This window comes from Serinus canaria, chromosome 10 (assembly GCF_022539315.1).
Source record: "Serinus canaria isolate serCan28SL12 chromosome 10, serCan2020, whole genome shotgun sequence".
NCBI lineage: Eukaryota > Metazoa > Chordata > Aves > Passeriformes > Fringillidae > Serinus > Serinus canaria.
This window is the reverse complement of record NC_066324.1, coordinates 7723954-7743492: the sequence shown is the minus strand read 5'-3', so window position 1 is coordinate 7743492 and position 19539 is coordinate 7723954. Positions and strand designations below refer to the sequence as shown.

General features: G+C 54.4%; 1 protein-coding gene across 3 annotated transcripts in view; it reads left to right on the top strand.

The window, feature by feature from the left end:
* Positions 1–11418: 11418 nt before the first annotated feature.
* The window catches only part of NTRK3 (neurotrophic receptor tyrosine kinase 3), a 210273-nt gene continuing 202152 nt past the window's right edge, over positions 11419–19539 (top strand). The window contains exon 1 of one of the 3 annotated variants that reach the window (XM_009090015.4): positions 11419–12267. In XM_009090015.4, coding sequence (XP_009088263.1) covers positions 12020–12267 — 248 coding nt within the window. In that variant the 5' untranslated portion in view covers positions 11419–12019. The remainder of the gene's footprint in view (positions 12268–19539) is intronic. The other 2 variants (XM_009090016.4, XM_018913926.3) reach the window with 2 other exon arrangements.

The following is a 19539-nucleotide window of genomic DNA, read 5'->3' as shown; positions in this document are numbered from 1 at the left end:
TGTGCATGAGAACTTGGGAGGAGGTGGAAAGAATTAAAATCCAGGAACTCTGGAGAGGCTGGAAGAAACCTGTGACATTAGAGGTGTCTGTGGCTGTATCTGGGACCTTCCACCTCTCTCCCAAAGCAGGAATGCTTGCAGTCAGCAGGTGCAGCAGAAAGCAGGCAATGCTCTCAGGTTTCTCTAGACCCTTTCACTTCTACTGGGCTCTGTCTACTCTCCAGATGTGGTTGTCAGCAGCTCCTTGTCCTGCCAAGCCACTCCTGCAGTCCTGATGCTCCAGAGTGCAGGTCTCTGCCATTCTCTGCAGCACCTGAACCCATCCCATCCCATCCCATCCCATCCCATCCCATCCCATCCCATCCCATCCCATCCCATCCCATCCCATCCCATCCCATCCCATCCCATCCCATCCCATCCCATCCCATCCCATCCCATCCCATCCCATCCCATCCCATCCCATCCCATCCCATCCCATCCCATCCCATCCCATCCCATCCCATCCCATCCCATCCCATCCCATCCCATCCCAATGTAATGCTGTCAGCATCCCACACCCTGCCCCTCCTGCTTTTTTCCTGCTGTCCCTTCTCCTCTCTCAAAGCAGCACTGATCCCAGTTCTCCTTCAGAAAGCTTGAAGTCAAAAAATTCCTCTTTTCCTTCCCTACTTCTCCTGCTTGGCAGCTGGGTGCAGCAGGAGGGCAGGAGAAAACCATAGCCCTGTGGGGTAGATCAGAGCAGCTGTGAGCTCATCCTGGGGCTGCAGGAGAGGCTTCAGGGGTGAGAGAAGGTGGGCAAAGCCCAAGGAACAAGCCATGGGGGTTTTGCCCAAAGGCACTTTGGGCAGAGAAGGGATGGAGGCCGTGCTGAGTTTTCCCAGGTTTAGGAGCAACATGCTGAGGGGAGCAAGGATGGGAGAACTTCTGTCCCCTCCTGTCCCCATCCAGCTTGGCCACCCCAGCTCCAGACAGGCACTGGGGTCACGCTCACTGCTCTGGTGCCTCGTTTGGCTCTGGTACCGTCTCGCTTTACACCAGCACATCCCGTTAGTGCATCCCCGAGGGGCTCCGGGAGCATAAATGGTGCCGCGGGAGCTGGAGGCTGCTCCTCTCCCTCCAGCACACCCATAACGATGGTGCAGTAATGGCTGGACTGTGCTAAAAGCCTTTTCCTGCCCGCGCTGGAGCGGGGCCGGCGCTTTCCCAGAGCCGGGTTAATGCAGCGGCACTCGGGAGGCGCAGCCCTAAGCGGGGTTAACGCAGCGCTCCCCCCGCAGCTCCCCGCGCTGCCGGGAGGTTAAACCCTGCCTTGGCCTCGCAGGAGCTGCTTGGTCTTCAAGCCAAGGCGAGAGTGCCAAGGCTTCCCGCTCTCAGGTTGAGCATTTTCTTTGGCTTTCCCTGAGGTGGCAGCGCCAATCCCGGCACTGCAGCATCCTCCCGCAACACACTCCTTCGGCTCCGAGCTGTCCCCTGCCTTCCAAAATTCTTTTTGGTGGCTCAGGCTCCACCCGCAGCCCCAGCTGTCCCCACGTGGCTGCTGGGGGATCCGGGGTATCGCGACACTGGTGACTACGACCCACCACCGATGGCAACAGTGATACCCACACAGCCCCATGCGGTGGGGAGCTGGCAGTGAGGAACAGCTTGAAGACGGGCTTGGGAGGGTTGACAGGCTGCCAGGGTTTGGTCAACAGGAGGAGAGATGCTGGAGAGGCAGAGAAAGCTGGAAAAAACTTATCTCGGTTTTCCACCAATTGAGAGAAACAGACATTATTGCTTCGTGTTGGTGCGGAGAAGTTTTAAAGGGTGATAAGAGGGTGTCGAGAAGCCTCGGAGGCAAAGAAAGGACAGTTGCATGGCAGCCTGGTGTTTTCACTCCTGGTTTGCAAGATCTGTCCTCAGCATTGCCTGTGCAGTGCAGTTTGACTCGGGGCTGGCCAGGGGAATGTGCCCTGCAGGGGCACAGCCTGGCCATGGCAGCGGGCTGGCTCCTTCCCTGCCACCCTGCACCCCTGGAGCTGCTGGGATGCCCCTTGGGGTCTCCTCCACCTGTAGCAGACCCAGCCTCTTTCGGAAGTTTCAGTGTGCAGCCTGTGGGCTGATTGCTGACTGTGTGATCCTCCAGCCTTCCAGGACATGCCAAAGCAGGTTAAAAACTATCTGGTTGGCAAAAATACCCTGTAATTTCCTCTCTCTCTGATCACGAAGTGCCCCCTTAGGAATGCCAGACAGCCCTGGGCTGCAGGCACAGATTTGGATTTACTTCTGTTGTTCAGACCAAACAGCTGCTAAGGGCGTCAGTTATACAGACATGATGATGTTGTCACTTTATGTATCATTTTTATTTCATTGCTCTCCAATGTTTGTAATACCCCGGAGCTCAGAAGCTTAAATAACAGCTCTCCCCATATTGATTTTATCCTTTGCCATTTGGCACTCATTCATTCCTTTCCCTTTGAGTTCCTAATAATCAGGATTTTAACTGAGCAGCATCCCTCTCCTTGCTTGGGCAGTGGCTGTGGCCAGCCAGAGATGGCAGGGGAAGGGATGGAAGCAGGACAGTAATTTTCTCCAGGGATGAGGCTGATGCCTGTGTGGTGCTGCATTGCCTCTTGGACTGCTCCTTACCAAAAATATAAAGTTAGCACCATGAACAATGTTTTCACTCAGCTGCAATAACCCTGAAGGGAGTTGTGTTTAGGAGCAGCCCCCTTTGGCAGGATTTTAGAGATGGAGCAAAGAACCTGATGGTGCTGAAGGGATTATTCCCCAATAAAATACGTTTTTTCACCGTGAAGTGACCATGCACTCTTCATGTGCTTTCCCTGCATGGAGGCTTGCTGTTTGCTCAGTCTGGTGTTTCTGTGTCTGAGGCATGGGACCTGGACTTTGGGCCATGCAAAACCTTGTTTTCCTGCAGTTTTGACTGGGATGTGGTGGTGTCTCTCGTGGCAGGACCGGTGAGACAAGGAGCTCTCTTCTTGCTAGTGTTAATAAGCAATAAGTGGAAATATTTACCATAGCTTGGTTAGATGCTCTGACACATCACTGCAGGAGGTGAGGGGGTGAGGGGAACCCTGCAGCACGTTGAAACAGCTGCTGCTGAATCTGCCTGCTCAGCACAGCCAGGTCTGTGCACAGACGGGTCAGACTGGCACAGCCTGGTCTGCAGGCTCAGCTTATCTGCTTGATTGTAGAAATTCCATTTGAATAATCTGCACATGAGATGGCTGCTGGACCCACCTCTGTCATGGTGGGAAGCAGAGGTCTCTATCAAGAGGCTCCTCATTACAGCACCAGGGAGAACCTGGTGTCATTTCAGGGCTCCTTGGTCATCTCACCTGTAGGGGCCATCTCCAGATTTCAGCTGCGTGCAGTGGTCTGTGCATTTGAAAAAATAAAGACAGTCTTTAATATTTAATCAGTCATTAATCACTTTTTTTTTAATTTTACTCATCTGAACTGCATCACAAGTGTTTCACTGATAGTTATTCATTGCTGAAGCTCTTTGCTGGGGGGAAACTCTCCATTGTTTGGGACTGGGGACTGAATCAGCTCTGTCTGGGAGAGGTCTGTCTCCAGCTCTCTGCAGGGCTTTCCCAGCTCCCTGGGAGGAGCAGGGCTGGCAGGGCTCTGTTAATGCTTCTGCTGGGTTCCACTGTTGTTGTTCTTGGCTATCCCAAACCACAGCCTTGCCTGGCAGGGGGAGTGGGTGCTGGGCAGGGGGAGGGGGAATGGGAAGATGGGCTCTGGGGACCCCATCCCACTGAGAAGGTGGGTTGTGTTTCACATTAGCTGATGCTCCTGTGTGGTTTCCAGCACTAGCCCAAATGCAGAAGCTTGTGGCAAGCAAGCTTGGATGTGCTGTATTCATAAATCATGTCAGCCTTTCTCTGTAAGGATGGGGAGGGCCTCTTTTCAGACTGGTGGGGTGATGGGGGAATTGCTCAGTGCTGAGGATTGCTCAGCCATGGGCTGGAAGGTGGGGGCACTTACCCCCTTCAGATTTACTTGCACTGAGATCTCAGGCTTTGGCTTTCCCCTGCTGCATGAGATGTGTCAGAGCAGGGGTGATGCAGGTGCCAGTGTGAAGAACAATAAGACACAGGTGACCAGATGTCTTCAGGACTTGCTGGTGTCCTCCACTGTTTCCCTGCCCTGCACTGTGTCCCAGATGAGCACAGGGACCTCGAGTTTGACCTTGCTGGTGCCTGTCACCAGCCAAAATGACACGAGAGATCATTGCAATTATTTGGCATGCTGCTGCAAATGCCTGCAGCCCTCTTTTCCTTGGCCCCCTATGGTTCCCCCAGCTGGCTGCTTCCCACATATGTCCCTAATCCTGCAACTTGCCTGCCCTCCTCCTCTTGATCCTCCTTTTTCCTCTCTGATCTGCACCTCATCCTCCAGCAGCCTCACTGCAGGCCCCCCACCTTTGTTCACCCCACACAGTTGCCTTGGAAGGTTAAAATAAGCTCTACCTGGAGTGTGTTCAAAGGCTAATGTACATCCTCCCTTAATTATTGATCTGTTTATTGCAGACACTTTGGCAGGACGTGGCCACAGCTCACACACCAGGCTCCTGCCCTCGGTTCCCCTTGTGGCTCACGGGGGCTGAGGGCAGTGTTGGGGGGGTTGACCTGGGGACCTGATGCCCCACCTTGAGGACAGTCCCACCCACACACCTGTGTGCCCCAGGGTCTCCCAGGCTAACCTCCTTAGCCCAGTCCTGTGGGAATAACAAAGGGCTTTCCTTTGGAGCCCCTTCCAAGCCCCTCTTTCTCCCCAGGTGAGCAGAGATTGTGAGAGCTCTTTCCCCCACTGCAAGGCTCCCTCCTGTGAGGTGTGTGCCCAGAAAGTCTGGCACAAGGGATTGAAACACAAAGATGCCACTGAGCCCCAGCTGCTGTCATCCCTGGGCAGGGAGAGATGAGATGCTGCATTAGTGGGGCTGTTAATGACTCTGCAAAACCCATGTCGAGAAACAAGTGTGGCAGTGCCTGGAGAGGAGGGCTCAGAGGCACAGTCCTGCTGCTGGGGCTGCTGCCAGCCTGTCACCTTCTGCTCCAGGAGCTCCAGCCTTCAGGTGATGCTGGAGAGGCTTCAAAGTAGCAAAACACAGATGCTGAGGGGGAGCAGCCTGTGTTTGCTTGCTTTTCTCCAGAGTGAGGTGAGGTGGATGGGACAGAGTCCTTTCCTTCTTGCTCAGCCCAGGGCTGCTGGCCAAGGCAGGATTTGTGAGTCCTGGTTCCTTTGGATTTGACATGGTCACTTCTCCCTGCATGGTGGGTTGGGAGTGGGACCAGATGTCTCACTTGCACTCATTATGGGATGAGGAGGCATTTAAAGTGATTCAAGATTTCCTGAATCCTCTGACAGACCAAATAACCATTTTAAGCAGCTGTTGCCCCAACTCATCCTTGGGCTGAGAGGCAAAGCAGAGAATTTTGAAATGGTGCCCCTTTGGGGCCACAGCCATCTCCCCAGTCAGCTGTGGGGGCTGCAAGTCCCTAATCCCTCTGATGCTTGGGAAGGATATTAGGTAAAACCTGCCTTCCCTACCCTGCTGTAGGGTTCACAGATTCATTTGGGAAAGCAGCACCCTATAAAAAAATTTTGGAAAATCGTTTTATGAAGAGTTGTATTGTATTAGTTTTTTCTCTGCTTAACCCTGCTCTGGAACCCAACAAACTCCTCAGGAAAAAAGACTTGGAGGCATAAACAGGCTGGGTAGCTTATCTGAAAGCAATTTAGCTTCTTCACAAGGGTGGATGGGGATATGGAACATGTTTCTCTCCCCCTGTGCAGGGAAGAGCTCAGGGCAAGGAGGAATCAACTCTCCAGTGAGCTGTGATTCAACCTGGAGGCTTGGTAGGGGCCCGAGATGAGCATTGTTACCTCTCTGATGAGGTGTGTCTCATGGACACTATTCCTTTTGTACAGTTTCCTCCCCAGCATGTCAGCATCAGCCTGAGTTTCCATGAACCAGGCAGTGGCTCTCAAGGGAAGCTCCCAGGGGCATGGGTGCCTGGTTGGAGGATTGGGATGCTTAGATGGAACCTCACAGTGCAAGGGAGCAGGACTTGGCATGGATGTAGCTCTTCCTGCTGTTCTTAAAAACATGCTTGAAAATAAGCTGAAGGCTTGTGGCCTAATTAATCAATTGATTTTGATTAATTTTAAAATCTAGATCAATTTTTCTTACACAGAGGTCCTGCAGTGTGGGATCTTTCAGGCACTCTGTGACCCCACTGCAGTCCCAAGTACTCCACTTGTCTGTTAAGAGACTGATTTAGGAATGTGGGATTTTTGAATGAACAGACTTGATTTGGGGGAAATCATGGGGGAGCATGATGGATGCTTCTGTTCCTTTGTCCTGGCAAGGGCTGTGTCGTGTCCCAGGCACTCACATCAGGAATTTCCTGACTGGTGCCCACAGGCGAGTGGCTCTGAGCTGGAAAATGCCTGGAGAGAGCTGCAGATGGCAGGGCATCAGAGCAGCAACGCTGGGACTGTAATTCCCCTTATCTGCCTGCAGCATGGCCATCTCAAGTGCCTCCTGGGACTCCTTTGCAGCTCCCTGCCCAGCTCCTCTCCCAGCAGCTGCCCTCAGGCTTTGCAGCCTGGCCCCTGCTTCCCCATCCCAGTCTCAGAATTCTCCTCTTTCCTCAGGCTGGAGAGGGACTGGCTCTGCTGAGCATTGCTGCCAGATCAAAGCACTGCCTTGATTCCTTGATGGCAGCTGTAATCTGCTCCATGTTATTCTTTTTCCTATTTCTTGGGCTTTCTAAGACTTTCACTTCAGTCTTTTTTTTTTTTTTAATTTAATTGCAGACATCCTCCCCGGACCATGTCTTGGACATTGCAGCCATGACCAGCCCTTTTCCCTGGCTAGGCACATTAATTCAGGAGCTGCCTAGGTGGGAGGCTGGTTCAGATCCCAACACTGAATGCAATCACAGCAGTATTTGTTATCTTCGTGACAGAGCTGTTTCTTTAGACCTCACTTGAATGTGTTTTCTCCTGATTTTTTTTTTCCTGATAATTTGAGCAAAGAGTCGTCAGTCAGATGCTTTTCCCTACACTTTGTTATCAGCCTTGTAGAGTTTATGGACAGGACACCAACTGGAATGGCTTCCTCCTGCCCTTGTCCCCACATGTCCACAGCATGGTCAAGGTCAGCCCAAGACTGGAGTCTGCTACCACAGGCTGCTCTCCAGTGACATCCCTGAGCTGAGACCTCCACCTTTGATCACACAGCTGTCACTGCCCAGAAATGATTGTTCCACACACCTTTCCTTGGCCCCTTTCCTGCTGCCCTTCCTGCAGGTTCCTGGGCTATGCTGACCCAAGTTCAGGGTGTGACGTTCCCTGCAGCACAGGGGTCCTCCCGCCAAGCACTTGCAAAGCAATGCAGACATCAGATCAAAAGATACTTCTAACCATTTCCCAGGGTGGTGGGAACAAGGAGCTCTGCTTCAGGGAGCAACACTTTTGATGCTTGTGTGCCTGCACAGCTCAGGTGAGAGGCAAATGCCTCTTGGCCCTGCAGGGGCTGATATTTTCCTCCTGCAGCCCATCTCAGTGGTGCCATGGTGGATGCTGTGCCCTCAAACCAACCCTGACGTCCCTCCCTGAAAGCTGGCACTGGCACTCTGCAAGCTGGACCCTCTCCAAGGTGTAGCTTTTGGGGTCTCTCTGCAAAGGGGCTCCTGAACCTGCAGTGGATTCCCAAGGCAGAGCACGAAGCCCTTCTCCCTGCCTCTCCTGTTAGAGCTCACACCCCGCCTGCTGAGCAGCTCTGCCCACGGGGCTGGCTGCCTGTCAGAGGTGTGCAAAGTGGTCCTGCTGTCTGCACATCTGCAGATCCTCCTGGACGGGAGGGGGGCTAGGAAAACGTCAGCTCATCATTTTCAGGGAGCAGGAGTGGTGTTCTGGTAAGAGGGAGTGAGGCTGGGCGCGGGCCTGCCGGATCGATAGGAGATCAGAGGCTCAGTGCCTGTCGGAGCTCGGAGCTGGTGATGACTGAGCAGATATCAGATCTGGATCTCTCTCTGCTCGTGCCCCCAGGGGCTCTGGTGTTTGCAGGCCTCGGGAGGCAAGCAGGGCATTGGGCAGCCTTTCCCTGTGATGTGAGGTGGAAAGGGGAAAATTGTCCCCAGAGGACGGCCAGCCTGAGAGTGAGAGGTTAAAGGCAGCTCTGTAGGTGGGAAGAGTGGAACAAAACCCAAACAGCTGCCTTCACCTGTGTCTGTGGTCAGGAGCTCCTCAGGCACTTCCTAGCCCTGCTCTTTTGTCTGGGATGAGTGTTTCAATAGCAACTTCTGTCCCCATGCAGAGGGCAGCTGGGCTGGGACAGAGCTCTCTGCAGAGGAGCTTGGGTTTAGTTTTGGCCAAGTGCATCCCATGAAATTTCCGGAGGCTCCCAAGGGCCGGAGGAAACCCAGCCCCTGAGCCCCTGTGGGGCAAAGTTCTCACAGGAAGCACAGATTTCATTCCTCATGGAGATGCTTCTTGAAAGAGCAATTTGCCAGCATCCCTCACAGCAATAGCAGCAAGGCCTCTGCTTGAGATACCATCTCTGTGCTCTGACAGCCCCATCACTCATGTCCTGCTCCTGCCTCCCTCTTCCACAGGGACAGGAGTGAGGGATGGAGGCAGGGCTGGAAGCAGGAATGACGTGTTCCCACCACGGGCAGCTCCCAACTATCCCCGTCCTCTTTGGGGTCTGGGTGTGCCAATGGCAGCTCTGCCCTTGCTGGGCAGCAACTTCTCTGTCCATGCACAGGTGAGGGGTGCTGGGTTTGAGCAGGGGAGCAGGACCAGGGGTCACCCAGCTCTGGTGCTGGGTGCAGGGTGGTGGCTCATCTTCCCTCTGTGGCAGGGACTTTGCTGTCACTGCAGTCTCTTCCAGTGAACTCACCAATCCCCCTGGCAGCCAGCACCAGCAAGAAGGAACAACCCCTCAGTTTCTTTCTCCTGCCTACCTTCCCCCTGCCCTCGGGCACCCAGCTGGGTGTCATTCCCCTGCTTTGCCTGGCCACTTTCCTCAGATTTATCTCTTGGCGGCAGAGGAAGATGTGGCTTGGCACAAACCCTTCTCATCAGCTGCTGAAGCGGGGCCTGCCTGACACCAGGTGGCAGAGTGGGGTGGGAAAGTCACGGGGGTGGGTGGGCTCCTGTGTCCCCCACACCCATGACAGCCAGCCTGAGACATCCCCAGCATTCTGTGGGTTAAACCTTGGCTTTGCAAGCAGCAGGCAACGCTGGTAACTAGACCTGAAAACCTCTCTGACTGTGTTTGTGCTTTGTTAGCAGCTGAACTCTGCTCCAAGCCAAGGGGTGACCACACATCCTGGGGGACAGAGGGACAGGGTGCAGCCCGGAACAAGCAGTGCCACCCTGGAACCTCCAGGTGACAGCACTTCCTCCAGGTGACAGAGGCTTCCTCTGGGTCCCAGTGCTGATCTGCTCACAAGAGAGCCTTGCTGTGTTGCAGAACTGCAATGGGTCCCCAAGGTGGGTGTGTGCCCCCTGAATGTGTCCCCACCTGTGACTTACCCTGTGGTGACATGCCAGGGTATGCTGATGGCCTCACACTGGTTTTCTATGGGATGGGGTGATTGATGTCAAGTGTGCAAGGAGTCTGTGCCCTCACACTAGCTGCAGTTTAAAGGAAGCCCTGGTGACATCATGAGCACTGGTTTTGGGGGCAGTGTGACATCCTTGATGCTGCTGGGGGATGAGCCCACATGCTGAGTGGGCATTGTGGGGTGCCTGGTGTTTCCCATGGGCTGGGGAATATGACATGGGGCCTTCCATCAGTGTCTTCTGCAGTCTGGTCACAGGGCTGAGCCAAAAGAATGGCAGGTAAGGAAACTGAGGCAGGGAGTAGAAAATACGCCTGTGTGTTTTCCTCTCTGGTGCCTCTGGATGGGAGATGCTTCTCATGGGAATCTACAAAATTCTCCCCTGTGCTCCTTCTTCTGCAGTGCCAGCCACTCTAGTGATCTCTTTTGCTCCAGGTGTTTCACTTTGGTAATTCAGGAGAGGTGGGGCTCCGGGAGAAAAAAGCCCTCCCACCTTGATATTTCTTCTCAAGCCCAATGCACCTGCTTCCCCTGGGAGCACTGCCAGGAGCAGCCCTGGTGAAATCTCTGGCACCCCAGAAGACCCCATGAGAGCAGGACTGATGCCCTGGAATGAGCAACCCCTTGCATATCTCTGCCCTCCCCAGGGCTTCTGGCACAGCTGGGCAGCGGTGGGTGAGGACCTGCCCAAGCAGGAGCCCTGCCCGTGTCCCACTGGCACAGGCTCCCTGCAGGGGGCCATGGTGCATGAATCCCCGTTGCAAATCCTCTCGGTGTGGTGGAGCTTTTTCCCCCTTTCCCTCCAAATCCTGCTGCCCCTTCCGGAGCAGGAGGGTTCTGGGTGCTGTCTCTCCTCCTTGTGCAAAGCACTTTGCTGGCAGAAGCAGACCCTTGAAATATGTGGAGTCCTACACCTGTAATTCCTCCCTTTGCCCGTGTTCCTGCCTGCAGCACCATCCCTTTATTGCTGAGTGTCTGTGCAGAGGAGCAGAGACACGAAACTATTGGAAGAAAAAAAAAAAAAAAAGGCATGCAGAAAAGCGCTGTGGAAAAGCAGAGCAAATTAAGCAGAGCTCTGATCTGCTTGGGTTTGTGCTTGCCAAAAATGCACCATGCATCTTAATTCGCTCTGCTGTTCAGCTCGCACTCACTGCTCTCCTGATGCCATTTCGGCGCTCTGAGCTCAGCCTTTTCAACACTTCAGTCTTCCTCTTTCAGGATTTTTTTTTTTTTTTTGCATGTCTGATTGCAGAATCTGCTGCAGGAGGGAAGGGGGAAGCCAGGGGAGGGAAAACAGGAGCCCCGACCGTGGGTGCTCCTGCCTGCGCTTCCCGGCAGCCAGCTTGGTCCCCAATGCATTTTTAGGGGGGTGGTGGGGGCGGGGGGGGGAGTGCATCTTTTCTAGAAAGTCCTTCCTGGATGCTCTTCAGTCGCTTTTTTCACACCCAGCCGTCTGATCTGCCTCTCGCTAGGATCCTCCAAAGAAGAAAAAAAAAATTAAATTGCTGTAATCCACACTGGCTTTTATTCTCTTCCAGTTCAGTTTAATCTCTCTTTCCTCTCCACCCTTATGTCCGGGTTGGGGGAGGAGGGGGGGGGGGGGAAACCCACCCGACAACCAAGCGAAAGGCAGCATCGTCCTCCAAAAGAGCTTGAGAAAGCAGGAGCCGAGCCAAAGCCCCTCTGCTCTCCCCCACCACAAATTTAACCCCAGCTTCAACTTTTCCTCCGCTCGCGGGGCTGAGCTGGGCTCTAGCAGTGGGGTTTTTCCCCCTCTCTCCCCCCCTCCTCCTACACTGATTTTAGCGGAGAGGGAGGGGGGTGGGGAATCCTTTTTATTGCGGAGCCCGGTTTTCCTTGCAAGCCTTCCTCCTCCTCTTCCTCCTCCCCTGCTTTTTGTGCCCGCCGCAGCAGGGCTGGCCAGGCCGGGGGAGGGAAGAGATGGGAAGGGGAGATTGCCCCCTCCTCTCCCTCTGTCTGTTTTTTTTGCAGGTGTGTCAATTTTAATTCTGCCCAGTAGGTGGGACTTGGTGACTTTCGCACCGTTTTTGTTATTTATTTATTTCCCCGGCTGCTTCTCTCCCTCCCTTCCTCCCCTCCCATCCCTCCCTCCCTAGCCTCCCGTTGCGATCCTCCGGAGCGGCTGCGGGAGCGGCGGGCGGCCGGGCCGGCATGCATCCATCCCCGCCCGCGGCCGCGGCCGCTGCCCTAGCGGGAATTACAGCCTCTCCCAGCCAGCTGCCAGCATGATTTCATCTGCTGGAGGATTTTTGCAGCTGATCGCTTGAGGTTTTGTTGTTGTTGTTTTTTTTTTTGTTGTTGTTTTTTTTTCCTCCCTCTGTCTTTGTTTCCTTCCCCCTTTCCCCCCCTTCCCCTCCCTCCATCCCCCCTTTCCTCCTCCTCCTCTTTTTTAGAAGCAGCAATCGGAGATGGATGTCTCTCTTTGCCCTACCAAGTGCACTTTCTGGAGGGTTTTTTTGCTCTGGAGCATTTGGGGAGACTATCTGCTTTCGGTGCTGGCTTGCCCTGCTAATTGTCTTTGCAGCAAGACAGACATCAATTGCAAGAAGCCGGATGATGGGAACCTCTTCCCTCTCTTGGAAGGGCAGGATTCAGGCAGCAGCAATGGCAACACGAGCATCAATATCACGGACATCTCAAGGAACATCACTTCCATGTAAGTGGGGGTCCCCCAGGGCTCCCCCTCCCGCGGCAGGGTGCGGGCTGGGCTGCCCGTGCGGGGCTCAGGTGCCCCCGGCATCGCTGCACTGGCTGGGCTCAGCCCGACTCCCCGGGCAGAGGATGCAGATCTGGCTTTTTCCTTACCCCATCCTCCCTAAAAACAAAACCATAAAAAGCCCAGCAACAGTTTGGCCAAGGCTTAAGAGGAATAAAGTAAATGAGATCTGATTCCTTAGCAGGAGAGAGAGCAGCAGGCAAAGATGCTAAAGCTGCTGCTTCCTTTAACTGTTTGCTTCTGCAAGGGGAACGGGGACGCCACAGCCACACACCGCCACATATTCGCCCAAATCGGGCAAGAAAAGCAAGTTCTGAACTGTTTTCTCTTTCTTGAGACTTTGCATCCAGTTAAAATGTCATATTTTTTACCTCCCCACATCAGAAAATGCTCCCCTGCCCTGGCTGAGTGTATCTGGGGATCTGCGGTTTTGCATTTTTAAAAGGAGGGGGAAAAAAAAAAATAGGACAGTGAGATGTTCCTTAAGTAGCTTATTTAATTCACATTGTTGCAATTTTGTAACTCATCGTGGTGCCGCGATAGGATTTGTGTGTTTTAGTTCGGGGAGGTGGCGGCGGTGGGGAGAAGCATCGGAGCAGCGAGATATTTTTAGTTGAGCACTTTGCGTTTGTTTGCATGCTTGTTTATCTGGAAAATCAACTTGAAGTTGCATTATCCTTGTTTGGAGAGGCAGTTAGCAAAGCCCATGTTAATCTCATCAGTGTGGAGTCGAGAAAGGAATATATTTCCTTCTTCTGAATCCATCATGATCTTGGTGTGCGAAAAAAAAAAATAATTCCTCATTGCTTCCAATCTCTGCTCTTTATTTTCCAGTACATTTTTGGGTGAGATGAACTCTGAGCCATTTCATTATTCTAATGCTAATTGAAATGTGAGCATTTAGGGAAATGTAGCCCCCAGAGCAAGTTGCCAGTGGGAGTTGAGCAGAGAAGAGGTGGAATCCTTTATTCTGGCAGTGAAATGCAGCAAGGTTTGAAATGAGTAATGGAGGGTTATTTATTTAATTTTTTTCACCTCGATGGCATGGTTGCACGGAGGGAGAGGGCTTTGGGTCTCTTCCTGAGGCTGTTTTATTTGGGCACAGTGCAATTGCAGCAGAGCCATGGAGTAATTGCAGTGCCTCTCTCGTAGCTCTGCTCATCACCTTTGCTGGGTAAAGATGATGGGGCTGCTTTCCCCGCTTGCTTACGAGTCCATGCGGTGCCCAAGCAGGTTTTCAGCAGGTCACTGACCCTGAATCCACAGCCCTGCCTTCCCCTTCCCAGCAAACCTCCATAAAAACAGCAGGAATGGGGAAAGTAAGTGGGGGGAGCTAATGTAACACCCCCCTTCCAATTGCCCCATATTTATCCTGCGTCGTGGTGCTGGAGTGTTTTCCCTGTGATGCTGGAGGGATGAGGGTGATGCTGGGGAAGTCGGAGAAACTCGTGTTTTTTCCCTGTGCTCGCTGTTTGTTGTGGTTTAGTTTTAACCCTTTGGGAGCCGGGGAGCAGCAGGAAAGGCAGGGAAGGGTTTGGAAGCCACCAGCGTGAGCGACTGTGCGTTGTCAGATGCACAGACATCTGAACTGCTGTGAGAGGTAGTATTACACGAGTGCTTTGTGCCCAGAAAATGTCTTTGCTGCTTTGAAAATGAAAAATGCTGATAAGCAGTCTGTAAAAAGGAGTGGGGGAAAAAGAAACCCAAATGGCCAACTCCAGAAACAGATACTGGGTATTTTTTTTGGAAAGGAGCTTCTCTTAAGTTGGGGAAGGAGAAGAAGGTGCCAGTTTTTGCTGGAATTCGTATTCCTCTCTGCTTCTCAGTGAGCAAAGCACGTTCCTCCACCCTCTGCATCACTGCTGGACCTGTGCCTCCCTTTTTGGGCTCCGGAGGGCTGAGGCACAGGGCTGGGGTGAACCCCAAAATGCTCTCAGGAGCTGAGACTGTGCATGAATGAAAACTTTCCACAAGGGTCTGTGCTTACTGGGAAGGCAGTGGTGGTTTATAGGGGATATTAAGGGAGCAGAGGGTTGATTTATGTGGCAGGGATGCTTCCCAGCAAAGGGGTCACTGCTGGAAGCCAGAGTTGAACCATGTTTTTGCTCTTGTGTGGAAGGCAGCGGGTCCTGCACCCTTTCAGGCTGATGTCAGGCCTCTCCTTGCCAGCCCTGACATCATCATGGGTGTTGGGGTGAGGGTGCCTAGAAGCCCAGCCTGGTCATGGCTGAATCACTCCTGGCATGTGAGACTGATTCAGCTGGGCAAGCAGCAGTGTTTTCCCCCTGCTTGCCATGCTCACGGGGGACTTGGCCTCGTTAGGCAGCTTGTGGGGAGCCAGTGGGCAAAAGCACCTTCTCCCACTGGGCTGGGGGTGAGCAGGGGAGGCTCAGTCCTGTCCCAGTGGCTGAGGGATGCAGTGCCCCATCTGGAACCTCCACACAGGCCCTGGAGAAGGTGGTGGTTGCTGCTCCATCTTGTTGCTGGTGAAAAAGCAAATGGAGTGTGGGGTGGTGAGACAACCCTGTGACCAGGCAGAGCCTTGTTCATCTCCAAAAGAGAGCTCAGCTTCCAAATCAGGGCTTGAGTGTTGCTGATGAGAGATTACCAGAGCCCATTCAGAGAGCAGGTTTAAAAAAACCAATATAGCCATCTTGGAGGGCTTGTCCATGTCACTCCCTTGAGGGAGGGCAAGACCCCTCCATGCCAGCCCACCCCAACCCAGCCCTGGGTTGAGCCATCAGGAGCTTTGGGTTATATCACTTCTCAGGGGCTGATGAGACCCTGTGAGGTGAGGATAACAGAAGAGGAACAGGGGACAACCAGGCTGTAGTTCTGCCCAAGGAGAATGGTGAGGCAGGCCAGTCCTGTGCGTACCTCAGTGTGGTACCCCACCATCCTGTTTTTCCCTTCAAAGGAATGGCTTTTGCTCCAAATGCTGGTGCTTCTGGCTTCCCACACATCCTCCTTTTGGTAAAAGTCAGGGCTGGGTGGCTCCTGCCCTGCCTGGGCTGAAGGGGACAGTAACACACAACCTTGCAAATCCAGGTGGTGCCAGGTCAGTGGTGAGGCAGGGGAAAGGCAGAAAGCTCATGCCCTGAGGAGGAGGTTGGGTTGGCTGATGTCCCTCTGCCCTTTCCCAGCATGCCCAGAAACTTACCTGATTTTGGGTTGCATCCCTGGAGATGAGACCCTGCACACTGATCCCTGGGAGAGCTGCCAGCAGCCCTGTCTAGCAGGAGAGCCAGCTTGGACCTGGCTGAGTTTGGAGTTATGCTCTGTACCTCCCCCTCCCAATTTCAGGAGAGGTCACCACAGGGTTGGGGCACATCAATGCCATCACTTTTCCTGTGCAGCTGGGTGGCCTTTGCTGTGCCCCCAGCCAGGTGTGACTTACAAAGATGCTCACCCCTGTGGCATGGGGCTTTATCATTGCAAGCCCAGACACACGGGCAGAACTTTGATCCTGGAGTCGCTCTGCCACTGAACCCCTTGGGCCCCCATGTGAGTGTTTGTCACGGCAGGTCCCCAGCCCTGGCACACGGGGCTGGCCGGGTGTTGGGGTGCCAGGGGCGGCCGGGCCGGGGGCTCACCCTGCTGGCAGCGTGGGCAGCGCCTGCGTGCGCCGGCAGCGTGCGTGGGGAAGGACAGACGGAGGAGTTTGCCATCTGGGCCTCCCTACTCCTCAGCTGTTGCTATGGCACTGCGGAGATGCTGCTAGGCAGGCGGTGGTGGCCTGCGTGTGTCACCCCTGGGCTCCCTGGAGGTAGGGAGATGTCCCTGGTATATAAAGCCTCACTCCTTACCCAGCCTTGCCAGGGGAGAAGGGGCTCTTCTGGTAAAATCTGCTCCATGGGTGGATAGTCAGGGTGCATCTGTGCAGCTCATAGCTGCTTTCAACAAGGTGAGATGAATTCAGAGCAACCCAAGAGGAGGTTGGGCTGCTCCTCCGTGGAGCACATTGGGAGCAGGATTTTTGGGTCTCACTGGCAGGGCCAAGAGGAAGCATCTTGCTCTCATCCATAGACAAGAAGAGCGTTTTCATTCTTTCCTCTGGGGCTGTCCCAGCAGTCGGTGGCAGCATCCGCTCGGTGCCGTGGGGCTGGCCGGGGGTGGCAGAGCCACGTCAGCGCCGGGAGCTGCGGGGGGAGCGGCAGCGCAGCCCCCACTCGCTGCGCGGGAGCTGGCAGCATGTGGAGAGGGGGAGAGAGAGGGGGTGCTCGGAGCAGCAGCACCCCTTCCCTGCTGCTGCACGGAGAGCTGAGGCATGGGAAAGCTCCTCTGTGCCCCTGTGTGGGAAGGAGACAAGAAAGAAAGGGTAGACCTCTGCCTGGAAGGGCTGGAGGGAGCAGAACTTGCTTTGGTGGCCCAAACAGCCATGAGAGAGGCTCCTGTGATGCTCAAATCATTGACTGCTCTATTTCAGACAACAGGCACAAACTTTTCTCCTCTCTGTAAATCAGCCACATTGTGCCCAGTGTGCCTTGTGTACTACTACTCTCCAGAGATGAAGGGCTCTGCATTCCCAAAGCCTCCCATCTCCTGGTCCCAGAGGTTTTGTCTGCTCCAGAGATGATCAAAAACGTCCCTGATTAATTCCATCTTGGATTTGCAGGGCTCTTCTTCATGAAGAGCATCTATCCTGAAGGAAGCCAGGATGGGGGAGGCGGGCACAGCACCAAGCTTTGAGGACAGAAAAGGGTGCAGAGATATTTGAGAAAAAGTGTTGGGCTGAGATATATGGTCTTGAGGCTGTAGAGGTGAGTTAAGCCAGGAGCACTGATCTGTGTCCTCCCCCTTTCCTGTGGGCTGGCTCTTGGCTCCTTGCCCTGCTCTTACCGTCGATCTGTCTGCTGACCAATCCTGGAGAGAGGCACTTTCCGGGCACAGGTGATGTCAGGTATTTCTTCAGGAAGGAGACAGTTTTGGTGCTTTCCAGCACTTCCCAGACTTTTTCTGAGCCAAACACGGGGCCTGAGCTGCTGGCCTGACAGGAGGAGCTGATGGCCCAGATGGTTTTGGGATGCATGTGACATGTCCCAAGTCCTCATGTCCTGCAGGTTTTGGAGAGGTATAAATTTGTTCTGACTGATGGCTTGTCTCCTTACAATTGGAGAGGTGAGACAGAGGTGTTTCAGGTCTAGGACAGAGGTTTAATGGGAGGAAGAAGGGACTGAGGAAGGAGCTGCCTTGTTGTCCGTGGAGGCTCAGAGGGCTGTTGCCTCTAAGGGCTTTTGTAGAGCTCAGTCAGGGAAAGCTCTCTGGGTCTGCTTTTCATTATTAGCTCACCCTTGTGAAGCAAAGCATCTTCATGTGCTTTGGCATGAAGCTGCTCGAGGTCCTCCACAGCCCTGTGACCAGCCATGCTGGGCCCTCCCTGCCAGTGAGCCCCCCAAAAAGTCCCTGAGATGTCCCATGGGATCACCTCTGGGGAGCCCTGTAGGTAGATTGAGCTTGGTGATGCTTCCCAGTGCCACCCTGGCACACCGGCTTGTCCTGCTCAGTGAAGAGCCCCTGCTTGGTGTTGTTCTGGAGTTTATGGCTGGGTTTGGTGGATCCCATTTAGGGGGCTGCTGACAAGTGGGAAATAAACCAAGCCCTAAGCCTGCCAGGCTTCCAAAGTGAGTGTTACTAGTGCTTGTAACTGGGAGTGTTACTACCAGGCACTGTGGAATAGCAGTAGTTTAGTGTTTCCTGCAGAGGGGGTTTCGACAGGTGCTGTAGGTGCTTTCTAAGCAGGTGTGTCTGACAGCAGCCTGTGGGCTCTGCTCTCTCCAAACCTTCTTGCTCTCCCCTCTGCACAGCAAAGCTGTGGTCGAGGAGGTGCTGTGGGCGAGTTTCTTGATCCCTTTGTGCCGTGGTTGGACATCGCAGCACTCTGTGCCCACATGAGATGAGGACCACCAAGTCGCTCACCTCACGTGGTTCTCCAGGTTCCTGAGAGCCACGCAAGCAGCACCAGCACCCCGGCTGTCCCCGTCCTCCCCCAAAGAAGAGACGCTCCACACCGAGGCTGTTGGTGCGGGAGCGCTGGCAAACGAGCATCCCCGGGGGTGTCCCGCAGCGCCCGGCCGAGCCCGCACCCTGAGCCCCGCTGGGGCGGCCGGAGCCCGGCTCAGCCCCGGCTCCTCACGCGGCGCATCCCGGCTCCTCCGCTCCGCTATTCCCGTCTGAAGGCGGCTGTGCCGCTAGAGGGCAAGCGGCAGCGGCAGACAGCCCGGCTCCGGGATGCGGGTGCGCGGGCACGGCCGGCTCCGAGCCGCACCGCAGCGGGCGGGCTGCGGGAGCGCCGGGGGCTGCGGGAGCGCCGGGGGCTGCGGGGGCTCGGGGTCACCTCCTGCTCGCTGTCACGCTGGAAAGCCTTTGCTCTTGGGTGCCCGCGCTGCTGGACTCCTCTTGGGTCACCTAACTCGGCATCCCCGTTCCTGTGTGGGCACCCACTGGTGTTGGATGGTCCCCTAGGAGCCGAGTGGTCGCTGGGTCGTGGCTTTCTTCTCTGTGCTGTTGCTGGAGAATGTGGTCAGTGCATGCCCACCTACTCACAGCTCTTCCACCAGTGCTGCAGGATACAGCCCCAGCCTGTCTGAATTGAGGTGATTTGCAGCTTTTTGGATGGTATGGGCCCAGCCAAAGCAGGTGCAGTGAGAAGTTGCTGGGCACACAGTGCCTGCTCGGGGTCATGACCAGCTTCTGGCTGTGATCCTGCAAGGAAGCCTCTGATAGGTCTGTCCTTTGTACTGATGGGGAAATTGAGGCATGGAGCAGTGGTGGAGCTGGCCTACAAGGAGCAGGGTGAGGATGGAGATCCTTTAGCCCAGCACTGGCCAGGGTTAGGCATGGAGGGAGGGATAAACAAGGGTGTTCTATTGGTCTTGTTGTGTTTAGCAGATATGAGAGAGGTCCATGGAGAAATCCTGTAGGCAGAGACAAGAGGGCACAGGCTGAGAGCTGTCTCTGAGGGCCTCCAGAGTAGGTAAAATGTTCTTTGCTCCTTTGATTAAACCTCTGCTGCACAGGCTGGATGGAGGTCAGAGAACTAAAGAGATCACGTGTCCTTCTCCAAGGGTGGAAGGCTGAGAAGAGCCTGGTGTGAGACAGAGCAAGGGTGAGTGAGGGCAGGAATCTGGCCTTGACCCTGTAACATCCTCCATGTGCAGCTCCTGGGGATTATCTCATTTTCCCTGGCAGCTGGGCCGAAGAGGGGCTGGTTAT